This window comes from Polyodon spathula, chromosome 22 (assembly GCF_017654505.1).
Source record: "Polyodon spathula isolate WHYD16114869_AA chromosome 22, ASM1765450v1, whole genome shotgun sequence".
Lineage (NCBI taxonomy): Eukaryota > Metazoa > Chordata > Actinopteri > Acipenseriformes > Polyodontidae > Polyodon > Polyodon spathula.
The window spans coordinates 26,002,149-26,024,345 of NC_054555.1; the positions used below are offsets into that span (position 1 = coordinate 26,002,149).

Consider the following 22,197-nt stretch of genomic DNA (forward strand, 5'->3'; position numbering starts at 1 on the left):
TGTCCCTGTTTAACCCTTTCCCTGTTAAGAGAGACAATTTGATCTAGCCTGACCGTCCATAAAGACTGCATAAAAATCACACGCCTGGGCATGTTGCAAAGACAGCGCCTTCTTAAATGCTCCTGATTCTGCCTAGGAAACAGGTTAGAGACAGGGAAACGTAACAGGTACAGGAGGAGCAGCAGGGGGCTAGCCTTTCACCCTTCCAGCTCCGGAAGCTTCAAAACAGGCTGGGGTCACAAATTAAACCACTTTGGTCTCAATCACCATTCAGTTTGTGCTTGGGACCCAGGATTGAATGGCAAGGCATGTCCAGGAGTGCTCACAAGCACTTAAAATCCTTAAAAAAAAAAAAAAAAAAAAAAAAAAAAAAGTATTTAGTACAGTAGCAGCGGTACTTACAGTTGCTTGCTATTACAGAACGCTTTGGGTAAAAACAGTTCATCATCTGCTTTACTGGCTCTGTTGCAGTTCACTTTTTACTGCCTTTGTTAGGGATAGAACCAGTCTCCATAACAGATAGCTACTAGTGATGATTCATTTAATGTTCCATCAGTAGCACCAGCATAGAGATCCCTTTTTCTTGTAAGACCACGTTTGCCAACTGTGTTAGAGGTTTTCAGTCCAGAGTTAAATAAACAAACAGATCATTTATATTGCTTTTTCTTTTTATTTAATACACAAAAGTATTTTACTAAACTGCTAATATATATATATATATATATATATATATATATATATATATATATATATATATATATATATATATATATATATATATAAGGAATATGCATGCAAGTAACATACAATATAAAGTGCTGTATATGTCAGTATAGACACTAGAAGGCAGGAAACCTCTACTGCAGTTGAAATGTTCTTTCCAGTAGGTGGTTGCCCTGGTATACACTGTGCTAATATGTTCCTGCTTTTTTCTCAGTTGCAGCCCGCTGGTGGGGCACTAAGAGAATTGATTTTGCTCTTTATTGCCCGGATGCGTTGACGGCGTTCCCTACAGTGGCACTGCCACACCTGTTCCACGCCAGCTACTGGGAATCCACAGACGTGGTCTCCTTTCTCCTGAGGCAGGTACGTGGTTCAGGAAAACTGCACAGCAAAGGAAGGAATCAAGCCTAACTTGAGGCTCTTTCATTGCAATCCAGGACCGTTAATTACTTAATTGAACGTGCAGATTCAGTCAAACAAGCTAGAACCAGGCTCATGACTGCTCGAGATATGGCCAGCCCAAGATCCTGGACTGGAATGAGAGAGCCACAGAGGAGTGCCGCTGGTCCATGTTCTACTGCCTTTAGTCCACTGCCAAGCCAGGCAGAGCCATGATGAGAACTGTGGTGTTTCTCTCCAGGTGATGAGACACGAGAACGCCAGTATCCTGGAGCTGGATGGGAAGGAGGTGTCGGAGTTCAGCCCATCAAAGCCCCGGGAGAAGTGGTTACGAAAGAGGACGCATGTCAAAATAAGGGTGATTGTTTTACTGTTTTTGTATCAGTAACCATTCACTCAGTGGTAGAATGGTACAGTGCTCCCTATTTGATTTGGATTTGATAGTGGATTAGTGATAGGCCCCTTATACAGTAAAATATAGAACTTGTACAAAGACAGATGTTTCGGTAGTTGTGCTTTAAACTGGTGTTCAGTGAAAGGGCTGGCTTTTATACATCTTTAATTTTGCATTTTGATTTCATCAATTAACAATTTCAAACTGTTTAAATGAAAATCCATTTGTTTTTCCCGGTGCCAGAACGTGACCGCTAACCACAGAGTGAACGATGCCGTCTTCACTGAGGACGGGCAGCAAGTGGTCAGCGGAAGGTTTATGTACGGCCCACTGGACATGGTCACTCTCGCTGGAGAAAAGGTAAGTCTGATGGTTAGAAACTCACACTGTCCAGCACTTAGTTAACTGCGTTGTTTAAAACATAGGATTCAGTCCGTTGTAAAATGTAGGATTTGAAATGTGCGCAGTGGAAAGCAAGTGGCAAAGCTGTCTTCTCATTGAGAGCCTCTATTTCAACGGGGATCAACCTACCATCTCAACCCCCCCCCTCCCCCCTCCCAAGAAAAAGACTGTGCCTGTTCCACTGCTCTCAGTCATCAGCACTGTCCATCCAGAACCTCGGCAAGCTCTTAAATGACGAGGCAAGAGAAGAGAACCTGCAGCCTCCACTGATGTGGCTTGCTGCTTGTGTGCCTCCCTCCAGGTGGATATTCACATCATGATGCAGCCCCCGAATGGAGAGTGGGTCTACTTCGACACAGAGCTCACTAACAGCAGCGGCAGGATCTCCTACGTGATTCCAGAGAGCAAGCGGCTGGGCATCGGAGTGTACCCGGTCAAGCTGGTGGTCAGGTAAGCTGTGCAGTGCGAGCTTCTGCTCCAGATCAGAGTAAGCACTACTGTTTCATATTCCACTCTCCCAAGTCATATATATTGGCTGGGGAGCACTGCACTCCTGCAGAGTTAGAAAGTTAATTCTGATAGGACTAATGCACCTCTTCTCGCTCCAGTGACCACACTACTGGTCAGGGGGAGTCCAAGCAAAGAATTCCTTTGCAATGGTGATTTAAGATCTCAGATTTAAAAAAATTTAAAACGGAAAGCAAATGTTACATAGTTACAGATTACGGCAATCATTCTTTTCATTGAGTGGCAGTAATTCTCTCAAAGATGCAAAACAAACTTTTCTTTCTGAAATAGTAAAAGCTGACGATCTGGTAATGCCTGTCTTGTTGTGTTTCTGTTGCAGGGGTGATCACACGAATGCAGACAGCTACCTGACGGTCCTCCCCAAAACCACGGAGTTCGTTGTGTTCAGTATCGATGGCTCGTTCGCAGCCAGCGTCTCCATCATGGGCAGCGACCCCAAGGTCAGGGCTGGAGCTGTGGACGTTGTGAGGTACGGATCGCTGCAGCTCACTCAACAGTGTAGCATTGACTTGCATATTGTAGAACTGGAGATGCTTCCTGTGTGCTACCTGTTTTTTTAGGGATCCTTTTTTGTGATTGTGTTGATATTTTTATCCTTATGTCCTGGGCAATTAATCAACTGGGTGATTGCTTGTGGTCATTTCTGTTAATCTGAACACATTATTGGCACACTTTTATATAAATAAAAGTCGCTATTAGTCATTAAAACTGAGAAAACAGCAATGTGGTTTAGCGGGAATTTATTGACTCTATCCGTTAATTGGATGTCCCAAATGATTATGCAAACAGAAGAGGTTACACGTTTTGTGTGTTTTTTTTTTTCTGTTTGATTACTAACCGTGGCTGTGGTGTCGTGTCTTAGACACTGGCAGGACCTGGGGTACCTCATCATCTACGTGACGGGACGTCCCGACATGCAGAAGCAGCGGGTGGTGGCGTGGCTGTCCCAGCACAACTTCCCCCACGGAATCGTGTCCTTCTGCGACGGCCTGGTGCACGACCCCCTCAGACACAAAGCCAACTTTCTCAAGTCCCTGATCACAGAGGTGAGATACAGCCAGCACGATTCTCATTCCAGTTATTTACAGGAAAGCGTACAGCTTAGTTCTTGGGATTTTTGCATTGCACGCAGTGACGCTGGGTGCTCAAATGCTGTACCTTTTTAAAGTTGTTACACTTTTAAGCCGGCAAAGTCTTAATCTCAACTTTTAGTTCTGAGGTCTGAAACCTGACAGAATTACTTGTTTTAAATTAAATTGTGATGAGCATAACATTGTTAATATCCAGTTAAATTGAATAAATCATTTAATACATAGCTTTATGCAGCAAAAAAATTACATAAGGCATTAAAAAATGATATATAAAGTGTTAATAAGTGTTGCTGTAATGTGCATTACTGATTTGCTCCTAGGCTCAGATGAAGGTGTATGCAGCGTATGGATCCACAAAGGACATTTCTGTGTACTCCTCCATTGGACTGTCACCTTCTCAGATTTACATTGTTGGCCGACCAACCAAGAAGATGCAGCATCAGTGTCAGGTAAGGGTCTGAGGAGGGTGGATCCTGTTGGGTACTGAACAGGCACGGATCTTGCATGATGTCAGCGTAGTGTTACTGTGCAGAGGGGTGCTGTGTGGAGTGTCCTCCAGTGTGTGGAGGCTATTTTACTAGCACCACAGAACAGAGAAATGCGGCAGCTCAAAGAACGCTTTTAGTTTATTTTTAAATAGAGGCAATCCCTTGGTGTCAGTGATAAGGTAAAGCTGACAACAGACTGGTTTCATAGATTCTGATCAGCACTAATCTTGAACTGCCTTACCTATGGTAGCAATATAGAGACCAAGATTAGTCCTAATTACAGCAGTGACCAGAAACCAGCAGTGTAGACCTAGTGCCGCCTTCAGTGTGCTGAATCACCTCATACTGTAAAAAAAGCTATTGTTGCAAGGGTTTCAAATGTGGCGAAATACTGTAAACCCATTAATTCACTAGTTTAAACGGCTGGCTTACCCTAACTCGTACCATAACCACTCTACTGTTTCTTCATTTAGAGTCGATGTTCTTAAACAAATCTCTGGAAAAAGACGGGTTGCAGGCAGTGCGTTAAATAAGGTTGTCTCTGTGTTGCAGTTCATCTCTGATGGATACGCGGCTCACCTCTCCCAGCTGGAGTACAGCCTTCGCTCGCGGCCCGCAAAGAGCACCGCCAGGATGGTCCTCCGGAAGGGCAGCTTCGGGCTGGGTGGAAACCCAGACTTCCTGAGGAAGAGGAAGCACCTGCTCCGCACCATCTCCTCCCAGCCCAGCAGCGGCACCAGCGGCTCCCAGTCCAACCACAACAAGCCTGAGCGAACGCAGAGCCAGTCCGAGAGCGAGCGGGAGAGGATTGAGCGAGGCCAAAGAAGCATGAGCCTCGCCGCAGGGTGCTGGGGCCGCAGCAGCAGCACCAAACTGGAAACTGCCGTTTTAAGTCAGAAGTAGGAGGCCAAACTGGGCATGCATTGAAAAACGGGAAAGGGGCTGAGAAGAGTGCAACTAGAAGCAAGGCAAAAGGAGTTTGCAGAGGGAAGGGGAGGGCATCTTTTCTTATCCAGGTTTATGAGACTCTTGTAAATACGTGCCTCCTTCGCATTCACAGTATATATACATATTATGAACCGTCTGATCGGGATGTTGGTAAGCATGTGCAGTGGGTGTGGATCCTTAATGGTGGTTACATGAAGTCCAGCGCAAGTGAAGTGACTTGTGTAAGCATAGAGAGCAGTGGTGCTTCTTTAGAGTCTTGCTTTATAGTAGTAGTAGGAAATAAATATACTGTAAATCTGTAGATATTTCCAGCATGGCCTGCAGGTCACATGAGGCCTTAACAAATGGTTTAGGTTTCCTGTTATACAGAATAATAATGATAATATTAATATTAACAATAGTAAAGGAAAGCGATGGAAGAGTAGCATGAACAGGGGCAGGCCCAGTTATAGTTTAACATTTCCAACACTGATGTACAGAGCTCTTTTCCAAATCAATTCCGAAACACTGTAGGGTTTTTTTTTCCCAGATTGACCACTAAGTGTTGTTGCTTGTTCCTGAATGGGCAACTATGTCAGAAGGTTTAGAGCGAAGAAATCTAACAGGGACATTGTTTCACAGGCTGTGAAATAGACGCTTGAGGTCTGAGTGGCTGACCACGAGGACCATGTCGATTTTGCTTTGTTTGGACTTTGGAGCTGGGCACACCTTCCATGACCCACGTAAAAGATCCGTACCTTTTTAACACGCCTTCATTTAGACCTTGTCATCCCCTTGAGGAATCTTCGAAAGTGTGGTACAGGCAGTCACACAGAAAACAAAAAAATGGCCAAATCTTTTTTTCTTAGCTGTTGTAGCTCAACTGTATAACCTCATTGTTTTTGCACTAAGTTACTTTTAGAATGAAGAACTTGTAACGGTCTCATGTTGCTACATGTTATTATCTGTAGTGCATGATAGTTATTATTTATTGCCAATCCAGGGTGTAATATGTATCATATATAACAGTGTGATTCACAATGGGTGCACCTCCCGCTGTACTGCGATTCAGGTGTCCACCCCTGTATGTCACGCCTTTAAGCTGGGACGATTCAAACGTGGAGGCGGTGCACACTTTTTGAATCATGCTGCTATCATATTAATTCTACATAACAATAAGACAAAGTGCCAAAGAGGCAGTCTTGAATGTTTTAAGATTAGGCCATATCCAAAAGTTATGAAAGTACAGTGTTTTCCATTAGCATGTGATCATACAGTAAGGCATGCAACACTGTGACATCAGTGGGCTGAGAGCCCTGCACAGTACAGCTGATATTGTTGTTCATCCTAAGTGTACAATAATACGAAACACTGGAAAAGTACTGATGCAGGGTTGCTGAAACGGCACAACAACATTTAATTTTTACAACTTCTGAAATTTTGGATATGGCTTCAATCCAAAAACATAGCTCTGGCTGAGTGTAAAGTATTGAATGTGATTTGAAATAGATGGTAATAATTCAAATAAATTGCAAGCTCTTTTTGAAAACGGTTAACGAAAACGTATAATGTGTGTAGATAGTGTAAAGTTAATGTAAATGTTCTCAAAAGTAGGTATATACAGGCGCGTTATTTATGTAGATATACAAGGTGATGGATCCTTCAGGTTTTATTATATTTAAAATAATTCTTTTTTTTTTTTTTTTCTGTTTCAAACTTTATTTTATGGACCAAGAGTGATGTAACTGTCATTGCACAGGTGCACCATTATGACCACTCTCCACAGCTGTATAGTAATTTTAAAAGAAACTTCATGGCATTGACAATCAGTGTGCCACGTGTACTGGTTCTGTAACCCTTTGATGAACCCACAAATACACACAAACTGGCCTTCCAATATACTTATTTTAAAGTAATTCAAGAGATGACCCTTTACCCTCGAACCTCAGTAGTTAAACATCCCTGGTATTGGCAGTCTTGTTTAAGATACTCAAGCATCCAAAAAGCTTGGAATCAAGACTCCATCTGAGTAGCAGGTACTCATTTAGACACTTCGGAGCCATACTAGAAACATCTTGCATGTTTTGTGGAAACCTAGAGTAGCATAAGTACAAGACACCTGGAATGGCTCAAAACGCCATGAAGCTTTTTTGGACCTGATAGTTGCATAAAACCAGAAACATGCACCCTGCCTGAGACTTATTTATAGCATGCAGACCTAGAGACACTTGGTCATGGGCAGCAGAATGCAGCATGAAGCCAAAACATGTGTCTAGTAGGAAGTGTTGTGTTTTATTCAGGCTTGCCATATCCAATGCAAGGGGCAGAGTGGAGCTGTAGATCACTAGTAATGATCCACCCTGAACTACACCCAGGACGTATTGAGTCCGTTTCATAGCATATTTGTCTGAATTGTATAGATAGGAGTGGGCGGTAGCCAATCATCTCTCTCCTTCACTTTGTCACACACATCCACATGATGAAATGAAAAACACAGAATTACATCCTGATATTTTCTGCTTAATTCCAAAAAAAAGAAATTTAACTGTGGCTGTTATCCCGTTTTAGAAATGATAAAAAATAAAAAGGAATAAATAACAAAAAAAAAAAAAAAAAAAGGATTTTATAATACAAAATATTTTTAAACCTTTATATTTTAATAGGCCTATAATCTCACAGATATTACTAATGGGTTGTATTTTAATTTAATAGCTAAATAAGATAAATACATATATAAAACTGGGGGTACCGGTTGACATACAGTAGATAACTTCCTATATATTTAGTGCAAAATACTTAACACTGAAGTCCTTAATTGTGACTGAATAACACACCTAGTTCAATTAGCTAATCCTACACTGAAGTTCAATCTGTTTAACCTGATTGGCATATATATTGTAAATATTTAATGAACAACAGTTTTTAAACTAAAATATTCAGACTAAAATAAAACTAAATAAAAATGTTACAGTGTGACCAACCAAGGGGTGACTAGTGTAATCGGTACACCTTTCCAAACGTGTTCATATTCAGAAGTTCTTCACTCATTGGACACTGGCTAGGATCCAACTCCCTCCCGTTTGCACCGGACCCTCCAAACAGGCTATCCTTTGAGTCCCCTGGAAGGGTGATTAACGAATGCACCTGAACACTGATCAAGTCCACCCACAAGGATAAACACCTTCGCTGACAGGGAGATCTTTTTAAAATAATGTGAGAGCCCACCACTGAGGTATTGTCAGTGACTTGATCAGACTTTAGCAGACCTCTTCCGTGGCTGGCACAATCCCTGGATCTCAATCCATTTGAGCATATGTGGGATGAACTCGAGCGCAGCATTGGCGGAAGGAATCCTTTGGCCTACTTCACTAACCCAGATGCAGTTCATACATCTTCAGGCATCTTGTGGAGCCGTCATTGCGGCAAAAGATGGGCAAACCTGGTGGCGAGGGAGGGGTCCTAAAATAAAAAAAGTGTCTAATTAGTGTACTAGGTCAGGTAATGCTTTGCTGTGGTAAATATTAGTTCAAAAGCCTTACGTTTTCTCTGTTGCTGTGTTTTAAGTCCACAAATATATTGATCAATTTGAGAGAAAAATTTTGTATTGAGAAGTGTTGTTCTATTTTATTTATAGAGAAATGTTACATATGGACTTAGGTGAATATTGCAACTTAAATTGTAAAAAAATAAAAATATACACTTATGATAAGCTATACCAGAAAGAAGACTGCACACCACTTACAAAAAACAAATGTTTCAAACTTCTGCTGAAAGGTTTCGATTTTCTGTGTTCATTTCAAAATGCGTGTGTAAAAATAACGTTTGGAATGGTTAACTTGTGTTAGCACTTCAGACGTACATAGTTCTTTGTTGCTGCAATGTTCTAGTGCCTGGGTGTGCTTTGTGTACAGTATCATTGTACGTTATGTGGATTAAAAGAAATTGGACAGCTATGTTATTCTTTCCTTGTGTTTTTATATAATATACAGAATTTGTGGAACTGAAACACTCCCAGATTACAGCCAGCTCCCTGTCCTGCATACCAATACTGCTGCATTTATCCTGTACGCTTTTCATCCGAGAAATGAAAGTTCTTCACTGCACTGTCTGGAAGCTGAGTGTTATATATTCTTCTGTTTATAAGTACAGTTAACACGGGCAGAGATTTTGTGCTCATCCTTTTGGAGATGGTGGGACTGGAGCTTTTTGCTCCCACACATGGGCTCAACTGCAATTCAATAAGTCCTGTGGCCCCATTTGTTTTTACAAAGTTGTATAGCATGATTCTGTATTTATACCTGTGATTTAATCCTTATTGTAAGTAGTTTGTTACTTTTTAGTATCATTATAATTAGTACAGCATACAATTCTGCTGTAATTGTAACTGCCCTGATTTTAACTAGGATCTAGTTAAGTAATTGAGAGCTCAGTTGGAATGAAAACCAGCAGTGGGTCCCCAGGAACTAGTTTGAGAACCACTGCTTTTAAAGATTATATTTCCTTATCGCAGACTCTAATGTTCTTGATGAATGAAAATAATGACCCAGTTAAGAGATTAACCAAACGTTCTACATAAAATAAACTTTTAATTTCCTGATGGCACTGCCAATGAACATTGCCACATGAACACTTCTACCAAGGTTGTTGCTCTGCTTAGAAAGTCAATGCCAACTGACAAAATAAGAACCATACAAATAATAAAAAGCAAGACCAGCAGTTTACTTCTTCCACTGACGTGGAGAGGAAATGTTAACTGTCCACATTCCTGTCTGGATTTCAGGAGCTCTACCGATTGAGTCCCATTCTCTTCTGGAAATAATACCCGTCAGCTGAAGTTGCTTGCTGTGTGGGGCGACAAAAAAACAGAGAAAGTGTAAAATGATTACCCCCAGGGGTGGGGGAGTACTGTTGTGGATTTGTACTCTCGTACAGCACACTGCTCAGAGGCTGTGGTCACTATATACTGTAGGTTTGTTATGGAAACCCTCCTTTTTATGCAGTCTACCATGAAAGATGGATTGTTAATGATAGGAGGGAATGCAGTGACTGACTGGTTCAAAAGGGGCTGATTCCTGGTCATTATACTAAGAAAATATCGGAGTAATCACTGTCCCTTCAACAGCGGTATGTCACAAGAATGGGGATCTAGTGGAAAACGGTATTCCCTTCAATTGAAATGTTTATGGGTTACCATTTCCCTCACTGAAGTTAACCTGAGTATTCCATACCTTCATTCCTCATATAAAAGCAGCACTTTCCATGTAGTTTGGTTTTGGCTGGGTCATTTAAATAGCTTTGCATCAAAGCAGAAATTGGTCTTACTGTGAATACACAGCTTGCTTTTTATCTTTTTTATCTTTTTTTTTTTTTTAAACTAGGTATCTAGCTGCTCGAAAGCGTTTCACCTTGGTGGAAATAATTTGTGAATGGTTTACATGCGTTTAAGCTATTTCAGTTTTATTTCTAATACAATCTCTTTACTGGCCTCTGCCCTTCCCCTGAGCTGCCCTTCCCTGGCAGTGTACCTCAGGGAACACCTGGACTTTAAGGGCATTTACTAGTCAACTCATGGTTTTGAATACTTTCTCCGAGGGGAGTGTGAATAACGTCCTTAACCCGGAGATGCATCGTTACCTTATTTATGTCTTTGTGCTTCTCTTTGCTTACAATTTCTTCCAGTATCTCCCCATCACCCTTCACAATCCTGCAAGAATTAAGCCAGGGTGTTGTTTACAGCACTGAATTATGACAATCGCATTAGCAGAGCAGATGACAGCCACAAACTCAAAATTGGCTTTTGGTCAAAGTACTTCATTGTAATTATTTAAAAAGTGCTGCCAAGTGGCCTGTATTGAAGTGATTACTACGGGACTAATCCCAGCTGCAGTTCTAAGTCACTTCAGGTACAATGTTTGATAAAAAAAAAATCCCTCTTCAGAACAGTACACCCGCTGTGTTATACAGTACTGCTCTTCTTAGGTGCCAAGAATATTACACAACACACCAAGCAGTGTTTTATTAAACTGTACACCTCTAAACACTGACTGTTTCCCTGACTAAATTCACCTAGCTATAAAATGCTGCTTTTTTTTCAGCATAAGTCATGAATAGCCATTATTATGCTGATAAAATAAAATAATAATAATAATAATACTACTTTATAATTTAAAAGTAGCTGTATTTCATAGCTTGGTGCACTTTGCCCAAAAAAATAAAATAAAATAAACCACATTTCCTCAAGTACTGGCAAATACTCTCACAATGAAAGGTACGCAAATTAATTTCATTTGACTTCTAACTCAACTGCATTGTTTTATGGGTGTATTTCCTGTTGCTTTTTTTCTGAGGCTAGAAATCATTTTCTATAACACAGCGCTCAGAAAAGTTTTTTTTTTTTTTTTTTTTTTTTTTTATTTTTTTTTACCTTGTCCTCCCAGTCTCTGGATCAATGACCCTACGAATGACACTCTGTCTTGCGTCCCACTCTTCTTTGGTCATAGGCCTCTTGGTGGAGAGTCTAGCCTTCTGCTCATCCGTCATTGCTGGAGCCGAATGTATGGGATACAAGAGTGCCATTTAAGAGGATTCACACTTTCCTTATGAATAGTATCTAAAGTTACTACAGCAGGATCCCATAATGCAGCCCTCTCCATCATTAATTATAGCACTTACAAAATCCGTGCCCTTCTGCTTCACTGAAACTGAGACGTGCGACTGACAAGAACTTATATAGTTACAATGAAATAGTCCCCCTATTCAAGGAACTAATTCATATCTGCTGACCAACACCATAAGAGAAGGCTGCTCTGCAGTGTTATATATAACTGCTATGCAACAGGAGTGTTATTTACCTCCGTGTGAAAGCAAAGGCTGTTTTACCCAAGCTCAACTCACCTGGTCCCAGCTCCACCGACAGCTCACTTTGCCAGGTCTCCAGACCTGCATCCTCTGCCTTCAGCAAGGCAGCTGCTTTCTCTGCCTGCACTGCTTTCTCCACCTTCTCTGCTTTCTTTCTCAGTTTCTTCATTTTCTTTCTCATCTTCTTCTGCTTCTTTTTCTCCTCCTTTTCCTTGGCTTTGACCTTCTTCAGTGTGCGCTTGGCCTTCTTCCTGGACTTGGCGTCGCTGGACTCCGAGGAAGACGAATCAGAGGACGAAGATGAGGACCTTTGCTTCTTTTTTAATTTCTTCTTTTCTTGTTTTCCTTTGGCGGAATCTGAAAGAATTTACAGTCATTGCAACACTGTTTTTTTGTAGGAAATACGTGCCCTTGAGAAACTACATTTTTTGGGCTGGACAGGACCAGGTGATAAGAAACTATTCCTGTCATATTAAAGAGATCCTTGTGGGAAACTAAATGCTATGCACTGTGGTGATTTGTTATCTTGTTTGGTTGGGGCCATTACCCTAACCAATGTAACACCACCATGGACACATTGTATAAAGAACAGCTATAAACAGTGCTCAACTATGGTTCAGTTGTATCACTTCTATACAACACATTAATTTGTAACTATTCACATAGACAGTGTTGGGCCTCAACCTTGGTTTTTGCTGGAGGACTGAGGCCGTTTCCTGTGTGGGGAGGGGCTGCTTGCACTGCTGCTGGAGGAACTCCTGCTTCTCTTCTTCTTCGCCTCCTTCTTCTGCCGTGCGCTCGTGCTTCTGCTCCTGCTGCTTGACCTGTCCCGTGATCGGCTTCGTCCCATGATGGCTATCGACTAACTGGGCGGTGGTAAAACTAAAACGAGAAATTATAACAATAAGAAGAAGAAGAAGAAGAATGCATAGGTGCAGAAAGACAGGCCACGCTCTTTACCTGGTAAAAACAGGCCAGTGTAAAACTGTACTGCGTTCTTTTGAACACCTGAAACTTTCTCTTTGAGCCGTTGCCCTAAAGTTTATTATAAAGCCGAGGGAACACAAAGCCACTGTTTCAGGAACAGTAGCTTGAAACCTGCGTCTAGGAAAACTACACTGAGGCAACTTTGTTGTCTCAAACCCCAAGTCTCCCCTGCTGTGCCATGCAATGGCCTGAAACCAAGTTCCAAGTCAAAGTGGCTTTGTGTTCCTTAACCCAGAACTCATTTAAATCTTAAACTCAGTATTTTAATTCTCTCAGCTTGCCCTTCTCAGATAGAGAAACAATATTGTGCATACACCACAATCAATAACCCATGCGTCTATCCACTGATCCAGTGCATGCTTGCACAATGGGTAGGACAAATACTCCAGTTGTTGGAAATGCTGGCTGTAGTTGCACAAAATTACATTACAATAATAGTATACAATAAATACAGGGTATGTTTTTTTGCATTTTGTAACCCAATAGTTTCAGAACACTGCTGGTAAACAAATTATGGTGGTGGACACGGATACCAAGTACTTGTGTTATTTTAGCAAGATTTTGGCACCGGTAGTCGCCATTAGTTGAAATCAGATTCCTTACTACCCATAACTGTTTATTTAACTGACACTTCTTTTGACAACCGGTAAAGGCTGTTTTTTTTCAAAGTCTAAACCACACTTCTGTTGAAACGCGAAAACAGGCAGATTTTCAGGCAAAAGAAAAGTATCGGTCGTGCGGTGTTAGAACAACGTTTAATGACTGTATACCACTGCCATTCAAAATGAAACGTGTAATTGTGTTTACTGTTCTGTGAGAAACCAATATCTCTCTCTCTAGTTATAAAATACTAATAGCAATAGGATTGAATTATGCAGTCACCAACGTGTTAGGGTCCTGAAATGCTAACCGCGCATGCGCAAACGCCTGAATGCCACGTCGAAAATATGGACACAATTTCGCAACCCAGTATTTAATTTTGGGGTGGAGATTATATCTTGTAAAACAAATAAATCGTTCACAAATGATTACAACAACACTGAGTTAACTGCGACACGTTTGCAGTCTAGGAGGTAAGAAACAACTAAGGTAAGGTTTGCTTTAAATCTATTGAAGTAAAATAAAGTCTCACCTGCTTTAGGTGTAGTCAAGCATCGGTTGTGTGAATTTATATCTGGATTAAGCACAGCAGTCCCTTATAATTAAAGGTGCTGACGGCGTAATTAAAAAAAAAAACACGCACACACAAACAGTATGTGTGTATCAGCGAACAACGTCCCCCAAGCAAACCGGCTTTGGTAACAAATAAGTCCTACTGCGTCTCAGCACCGTGGGATGTGTTCACGTGATCTGAGGCGGTTGTTCTGTGTAACGGAAATGTCGGTACAATGAATTGATCTGTAAAGCCTATAATATAATGCTTTTGAAAAATGTATTAATACCCTTCCCCTGAGCCAAATGATAATTCGTGAACAGGGTGATTGAACCTCCAGCCTCTGCACATATCTAGAATGGGTTGAGGGTAGAATGACAAAATCAATATTATTTCACCTCTAACCTTATATATACATTTTAATTATGACTGCAGTCTTAATTAAATCAGAAAAATAGCAAGTGGCAAGCCGCTGTAAGAATATATAGTTTACAAAACTTTATAGAAAACTATTCTAGTAAAAACAAGGCAATAGTTTGTGTCACGTGAATAAAAATGAACATACATTATCTTTACTACTGAAGACGATAGCAGCATTCTTAAGAGGATGTGGCTGGTATCTTTTAGTATTTCTTCTTACTATTGTTATAATGTTACGGGTACACTAGAGTGTTCTGCAGTTTTAACTGGCGTTATCCCTCCATACAAGTTTGGAGTGTTTAAAAGACTAGTAAACATATCCAACATGTGGGGGTCAGACCTTAGCTCTCATCATTTAAGGGGGGGTGGGGGGTGGGGGGTGGTGTAAGGGTTAATGGCTTTACAAAATGTTGGACATCAGTGGAACTGTAATCTGAGATATGCCTCTGCTACATTTATATTTAAAATGAAACTTCTTCTACCCTAGTTAATAAGTGGTCATGCTACATTGATCATCCCGGCTTCAAATTGTAACATGTAACATTTGAAAATTATATATATATAACACAGTGCAAACTCTATATGACAAAGTGTATATACATTAACACAGACACATCCCAAATGATAAATCATCTTTTATCGCCAAACATCAGTTAGGATGTACGAGTCTACAATGTTCTAATTAATACAACATGTTCTTTCTTCATCATTTTGCACTAAATTGTCTTTTAATCCAGCGCTGTCCAGCGATGTGATGGGAAGAGGCCCGTGGAATTGCTGCCACACGTCACCTTATAGGAACCTGCAGCAAGAATCCAACACAAATGTATGTTTTAAAAGTATAAAACAGCAGATTCCAGGATGGAATTAAACCAGAGCGTAGCAGGGTCATAACTCAAACCAACCAATTAAGTGATTTTGCAATATTAAGTTTACACTGAGAGACTGCAGCGTTAACACTGTTAAATGATTTTATCTGTCAACAAATTAAACATCCACAACCAGAAAAGTCCACAATCATTCCGAGGAAATGCTGCTGATCCCTGTTGATCCCAGCTTCACCCTTGATCATTCTCATGGTTCTTAAACATTATAGTACAAAAAAAAAAAAAAGACAGCTCTGATTGTCTCAGGTCTCCAGAATACAAGATCCTGGTGCAAAGCGTACTTCACCACAAATGCTTTGTGGCTGTCCGGAGAGTCCCCTCCACAATCCCGATACAGCAGCGTGGATTTTTTATTCCTCCAGGAAAAAAATAATATATATATATATATATATATATATATATATATATATATAATATATATATATATTTGCTCAACAATTCTCATTGTATTCCATGATTTCAATGGTTAATTTTAACTATAAAACGCCGAAGCATCTTTTGCCAGATTCCCCGTTATTAACTTCTGCACCCTCTCATAATATATTATTATTATGAACCACAGCAGTTTGACCTCACCCGGATGTTTCGGTCTGACTGTAAATGAATGCGGGAAGAAAGTTAAAAAATAAAATCGTTCCTGGGAATTTCACTTTAAAAGGGTCCATGTGTAAATGTTGCAGTTAGAGGGGGAAACGGTGTTGTGAATTGAAAACCTGCATGTGAACGCTATTATATTATAGTGGGGGAAAAGGATCAAAAGATGACAGACGTTCTTGAAGCTGACAAGCCTGAAGACAATTCTGACAGCGATGCAGAATCCTTAAAGAGGTACAGGCAAGTGTACAAGTATATTACCAAAGGGAAGTACGCCAAGCATCTGTCAGTCCTGAAAAAGAGAACCATACGAAGGCGTGCTGTAAACTATATAGTAGAAGGTAAGCAAGTAACATTTTGGTTTTTATATATATATATGTGTGTGTGTGTGTGTGTATGTAGATGTGTGTTTTATTGTGTGATAATGGTGTTTTAATTGACTCCTTGTTAAATAGAAGTCGAAGTTTTAAAAGTTCCCTGACTCTTGCACATGCGCACAGGACAGACGAGACTAGCGGAAACGGTGAAAAACTTCCGGGCTCTTTAATAACAACAGCAGCAAACACCTACAGTAACTACTAGCAACAATACCATTAACCAGAATCCAGAAATCATTATATTTAATGTGTAAAATCCAGGTTGACGTATCTCTTCTAACGACGGTTGGTTGAAGTATATATGTTTAAATTATTGCAAATGCTAAGCATGGACTCGCTCTACGTTGCTGAAGAAGAGGTGGTCGAATCTACCTCCAACAAATGGGAGGATATATACACCTTTCTCTCGGAGGGCTGCTTCCGCTCTGCTATGGGCCCCATAAAGAAGAAAAATCTTAAACGATACGCGCAGAAATTTATATTAGAAGGTACGTCTCACTTTACAGTCACTTGTTATGATCCCGTTAGCTCACGGTGGCCAACAGTGTTTTTATTTTAATAGAATTAACTTTAACATTCAGCTAATCAAACAGAGACATAAAACACACATTCTGACCTGTTGACGGTTTATCGCCACTGATGTAGTCAGGGATGTTGTCTACACAGTATTGTATGGGCGTCATCATGGCCGCATTCAACTCGCATCGCAATGCATTCTGGTATGTTCTACCTGTGTCAGGTACCTTTCACTTGTTTTTTTCTTTGAGAAGCAGGACCACACTTACCAGAATGCATTGGGTGTGAGTTCAAAAGCCTTAACTGGCCAATACTGTCCCAGTGACCATGGAGTCATATGGTAACTCTCACAAAGTCCACTGCATGCCAAGTGACTGTCCTTGATCTCCTTCACACGTCTGCTGGAATCCTTTGGCACGCGTGTTCCTCTTGCGTGCAGATGCAGTGTGCTGAAGCACAGTCACATCACGCTTTGACAGAGGATATGTGCTCTCTTATACCTAGTTCGTCTTTGCAGCTTTGCAGATCTGTTCACTGGATTTTGTTTCTGTTTTAATGGCAGGTGGCCGATTGTACTATGTGGGGCCGAAGAAAGAAGAGAAGCGTGAAGTAGTTATTGATCCCGAAAGAAAACGGCAGGTGTTTCTGGAAAGCCATTTCAGTGACATCGGGCACCATTTGGGACAGAAGAAAACAGTCCACAGGATCCAGACCAAGTACTACTGGCTGGGAATAGTGAGGGATGTGGTAGACTGGGTATGCCCTTTTCCATTTCATGTCTGTTTAATAAGAGTTAGTATTTCCTGTGGGCTTGGTTATGTTCATGTACATTTTTTGCCATGTATAAAATATACATACTGATTCTTGTATTTCATGATTATAGTTCAGGATTTCTATTTAAATTCTGTATGCAGTGGCTCCCTAAAAGCATCTTGCTGCCTCCAAATTTGGGACCCTCTGCAATAGGGCCTACAGTATATAATCTCACAGGAAGGAGCTTCTTAACGTGTTGTTTGGCACACTGCTAAATTACGTTTTTTTTTTTTTGTTTGTTTTTTTTTAAATATAGATTAAAGTTTGTGAAACGTGTCAACATGCCGAGCACAATAAAAACATGTCCAGAAAAGTCAGACCTGTTAAAGTGGAATCACCATGGGAAATCCTGGGAATCGAAGTACTTGGTAAAACACCACCTCCTGTAATAACTAGTGAAATGCTGCCATACAAAGGGGTCAGGATGCTGTAGAGCTAGTTGATTTTGAGTTTTGTGGGGATTTTTTGCAGCTTGATAAATTTTTAATGCAGTGTTATTAGTGAAAGATTTGTTTCTGTTTGTACATTTAAGGTTTTAAGCAGTTTTTGCTTGTATTGAATAAGTAGGAAGTGATGCCTTTTCCGATCATTTTATTAAATGCTTTTGGTTATTTCATTTTGCAGGGCCTTTTCCGCAATCTAGAAGAGGTAACACATCCGTGCTCGTAATAACAGATTATTTCAGCAAGTGGGTTGAAGCCGTTCCCATACAGAAGAAGGAGTCTATGTCAGTAGCGCAGTGCATAGCGTCTTCATTTTACAGGTGAGTTTACCTTGTGAGATGTTATTCTTTCTTTGTTTTAATTGTTGTCAGTAACGTGAAAAAAGCAGGTCAACATGAACTACATATCCACCGTGCATACGTTTAAAAATGGAAGCGTGGCATTCGAATCGGCAATGCCACTGCAGAGGAAATATACCACAACTGGATTAGATCACTGTGTGGAATACAATGTGGCATGCAGGCATCTCCCTATATTCTCATATTGTGATCATCTTAATGCTCACCCCTTATGTGTTATGTTCACCCTATATCACTGTCAATCCTTATTTTTTTTGGTCCTAATCCAGATTTGGGGCAGCTAAAACTGTGTTTTGTTGCCAAAGCCGGGAGTTTTGCGATGAGGTAAGAAAGCCGTCCTACTTTTGATATTTTTTTTTTTTTTGTTTGCATAGAAAATTCTGTCCTTATTACATATACCTTTATCTTTTTTTTAGGTCACTAAACACCTGTTTGACAGATGGAACATGGTCCATAAAGTGTCGCCGGCTGAACATCCTTTGTACACATGCCTGTACGACCGAAGCAGTGACTTGTTGAAAGATGCCATTAAACGCTTGGTGACTGAGAAGCAAGCGGACTGGGATGACTACCTGGATCCAGTTCTCTTTGCATTCAGAACCTCCGTCAACTCGACTACCAAGTTTACACCGTTTTTCTTGATGTTCAGTAGGGAAGCAAGTTTGCCAAATGAGGTACGGTATTAGCTGAACTTCTCTATGATACAGAAATCGTGCCGCTCTGTGCAGTGTGTTCAGTCATTTACCAGGCGGAAGCAAACTAAACCGGCTGCCAGGTTCCTAATGCATGTAACAGGTTTTAAGTGTCACAGAAATATTTATATTACACAGTTCTTTCAGAAGTGGGAATTTTCAGTGGGAAATCCGTGAAAAAAATACAACCTTATCTGTCTCTTTAAAATCTAAAGACTTGCCAGCTGCCACAAGTATTGAGTGCTTCTGTCTGCTACAAATGAGGTGTTCTTACTTAAATAAGTTGTTCTTGATTTAAACTTTTAGATTGATTTCGACAATCTCAAGGAGCAGCAAGGACAAGAGATTTGCTCTGGCAAGCAAGACTGCACTGCAGATTTTGTTACAGCAATACAACAGCAGCAGAACATAGTTAAACAAACGGTGAGTTCAGATTACCAGCTTCCACGTAGCCATGCTCCTGTATGAGATACACCCTAGTGTGAAATTTGCTTCTGTTTTTTTTTTTCAGGTTATTGCCAACATGAATGCCTCTTACAAGAAGGAAAAGAAGAGCGCCAAAAGGGGAGCGAGGAGCATGCAGCCCATAACCATTAAAGTAGGGGACACGCTGTATGGAACAAGCGACTCTGCACAGCTGAAAAGGCTGAAGAAAAGCCATTTCTTGTCATTTCCAGTTGAAACTGTTTTAACCTCTGAACAGAGTGGCGCTGATGTAAAGTAAAGAGGCTGCCTGCCTCAACGCCTTGGTATGTGGGCATGTCTCTCCTTTTAATGTACAGTTCACTCTTTGTACTTCAGGCAAGGTATGTTCAGAAGGCGGCCTGATAAGCCCTGATGAGGGTAATTGAGAAGAAAGGAAAAGAACATAAGCCAGGTTTGACCAAAATGTCCACATCTGGCAGGACATCTGCAGTACTGTTTCTTCAAAATACAGCAGCCTATCGATCCAGAGTTTCTCAAGTGATTAAAATGACTCCGTTCATCATCCAAATCAGAAACCCAAGGCAAAAAAAGTGACTTTTTATTGAATTCAATATTTTTTAGCTAATGCAACGTTATTCTTTCTTGGACAGTGCTATGAGAGTCTTTGTAAGACATTTGTTCCATTATGAAAGACTCCTGTTGGGTGAAATGCTGAAGTGGATGGTCCTGATCTGAGGAGAAAGAGTTCAATGGTCATGATCCTGTGTGAGAACCATGCTGTCTTACTCTAGAGGTGTAGGGGGGGTCCTTACGAATATACACTGTGCCGGGTTTTCAAAAGGGTCACTAATAACAAAGGTAACTAGTTACGTTCCCTTCTGGGAGCTTTCAGTAAACGTAATCGCTTTTAAGTGTTTCAGTTTGAAATGTGTGTTCCGTTCTGCAGACGTTTCTAATTATTTAAAAGTCTATTACAGAAGAGATAATCCACAGGAAGGATTTTGTTGCTGGATTGCTTCACATGCAATGTATTATTTCTTAATTTCTTTTCCCTATACACCTTGCAAGATGATTGCAATCCTTCTGAGTGTCTCTGTTGCTCTGCTATTAAGTTTATGTAGTTTCTCTCCAAATCTACCGATAACTTAAACACTTGGTTACGGTTTCTAAGGTGAAACTTAGCAGTAAGAATGAGATACTTGACAGTAGGTTGGAACCCAAGGAAATGCATGGTTTGGACATCCCCATTTGATAGGCTCTTCTCTGCAACTTTAACCACTTTAAAACACAAGCTCATCTCCAATAATAATAAGATGCTTAAATACTTGAGCATTCAGTATCATTCCTTTATTGATTATTTTTTTAAAAAAAGCATATTTGCCTCTAGAAAATATGCTGCTTGCCTATATATAAGTTGCTTCATGTCTTTCACTACTGATTTTAATGTATTTCTTTTGGTGCTATATTTCTTTCTAAATTACCTGTAAAATGGTACTAAACGTTTAATTGCAGAGTATATAGGATGAATTGAAGGCTGTATGCTGTGAGAAGGGAAAAGCTATGGAATACAGTACTAAAAGGGGTTTTATTTTCTGATGCACTTTTTAAATGTATGCCATTGTTACTTTACTGAAAACCTGTAGTCATTGTAATGCTGGTAAATATTTGACGTGTTGTTCTTGTTTAAAATAATGTATTGTTGTTTGAGATGGCAGCAAAATGATGTTTTATTTATCCCTTTGCAGGATAGTCGTGTAAAAATATTGCCTGTTGCTAATCTTTTAAACGTGGAAATACACTGTAAATAATAACATTGTGCTGAATAATGTTTAATAAACAGCAATGCCACCATCGGTTTGAATTGTGTAAAATCATCAGTGATATTTGCAAGAGAAATGCTTTTTTGAAAAGTCTGGCAAGTTAGAAAAATGTTAATGGGTAATATCAAATGTATTAGAGGAGCACTTAAAGAAAGATGCAAGTTATTAGCTGGACCTTAGAATAGACTGTTAAGAGGAGGGATCAAGAAAATGCACACATTTGGTATTAAAAAAGGGGATATTTTTTGACACTCATTGCGATACATTCCTTACTGGCTTTGCAAGGGGAGTTGTGTACGATTAAATGGGGGCAATTAGACTTTGCAGTGGGCAGTGTGCAGAGGCTGGCAGTTTGAGGCTGCATTGCATGCAGTTCATTACAAGCATATCTGGTGCAATACAAAAAACTTACAATTACTGCAAGATGGTTTATCTTTGCAAAAAAAAAAAAAAAAAAAAAGACAGAAATCTTTACGACGTAGCCCTTAGATTAGTGTATAGTGTATAGTTAATGATTTCTTACATTTCATCATTAACATTTTCTCCTGTAATTAAAAAAAAAAAAAAAAAGTGACAAACAATATTTCGAACTGAAGCCTAAATAAAACAAAGGAGAAAAACTAAAGTGTTAACTGTCGGAGAAGTAACTAACTATAACTATTTTTCCAGTTACAATCGTATTGGAGTAATTTGCAACTGTAACACATTAGCTCTTAAAAGCAACTTCTTAGCACCGGTTATACTGTACGTTTCACTGTGGTTTGAGTTTTTATATACTTTACTATGACTCGTCGAGTTTTACAATGCTTAACCAAGCTTTCAATATTTTTCACTCTTATATTGTAGCGATCTCTGTTAACGCAGGCAGGCGCATCACACAGGCAAAGGGAGGACGCGAAC

At 40.1% G+C, this 22,197-nt stretch overlaps 2 protein-coding genes across 14 annotated transcripts in view; one reads left to right on the plus strand and one right to left on the minus strand.

Annotated features, from left to right (window-relative positions):
* LOC121297334 (membrane-associated phosphatidylinositol transfer protein 2) overlaps positions 1-8,905 on the plus strand; it is a 28,509-nt gene extending 19,604 nt beyond the window's left edge. For all 12 annotated transcript variants that reach the window (XM_041223599.1, XM_041223602.1, XM_041223604.1 and 9 more), the window contains 8 exons: positions 938-1,086; positions 1,364-1,480; positions 1,760-1,876; positions 2,220-2,368; positions 2,766-2,915; positions 3,309-3,492; positions 3,858-3,986; positions 4,578-8,905. In XM_041223599.1, coding sequence (XP_041079533.1) covers positions 938-1,086; positions 1,364-1,480; positions 1,760-1,876; positions 2,220-2,368; positions 2,766-2,915; positions 3,309-3,492; positions 3,858-3,986; positions 4,578-4,928 — 1,346 coding nt within the window. In that variant the 3' untranslated portion in view covers positions 4,929-8,905. The remainder of the gene's footprint in view (positions 1-937; positions 1,087-1,363; positions 1,481-1,759; positions 1,877-2,219; positions 2,369-2,765; positions 2,916-3,308; positions 3,493-3,857; positions 3,987-4,577) is intronic.
* arl6ip4 (ADP-ribosylation factor-like 6 interacting protein 4) lies at positions 7,636-14,119 on the minus strand. 2 transcript variants are annotated; one of them, XR_005947155.1, is made up of 7 exons: positions 13,930-14,119; positions 12,495-12,692; positions 11,847-12,167; positions 11,377-11,494; positions 10,587-10,656; positions 9,675-9,794; positions 7,636-8,411 (listed from the first exon to the last, which is right to left on the minus strand). XR_005947155.1 is itself a non-coding variant. In XM_041223606.1 (6 exons), the coding sequence occupies exons 2-6, from the start codon at positions 12,658-12,660 to the stop codon at positions 9,738-9,740; spliced, it is 732 nt and encodes a 243-aa protein (XP_041079540.1). In that variant the 5' UTR covers positions 12,661-12,692; positions 13,930-14,118; the 3' UTR covers positions 9,519-9,737. The 2 variants fall into 2 exon arrangements, 1 of the variants encoding a protein (XP_041079540.1); XM_041223606.1 differs by lacking the exon at positions 7,636-8,411 and having other exon boundaries at positions 9,519-9,794; positions 13,930-14,118.
* Between the last annotated feature and the right edge of the window lie 8,078 nt (positions 14,120-22,197).

What these genes read in the sequence shown, in the direction of transcription:
- arl6ip4 (XM_041223606.1), bottom strand. Translation starts at nt 12,660, where the DNA reads ATGGGACGAAGCCGATCACGGGACAGGTCAAGCAGCAGGAGCAGAAGC. An exon ending in GTCGGTGGAGCTGGGACCAG is followed by an intron (nt 11,495 to 11,846) that starts GTGAGTTGAGCT and finishes ATTCGGCTCCAG; the next exon opens with CAATGACGGATGAGCAGAAG. An exon ending in AGCACAAAGACATAAATAAG is followed by an intron (nt 9,795 to 10,586) that starts GTAACGATGCAT and finishes CGCCCCACACAG; the next exon opens with CAAGCAACTTCAGCTGACGG.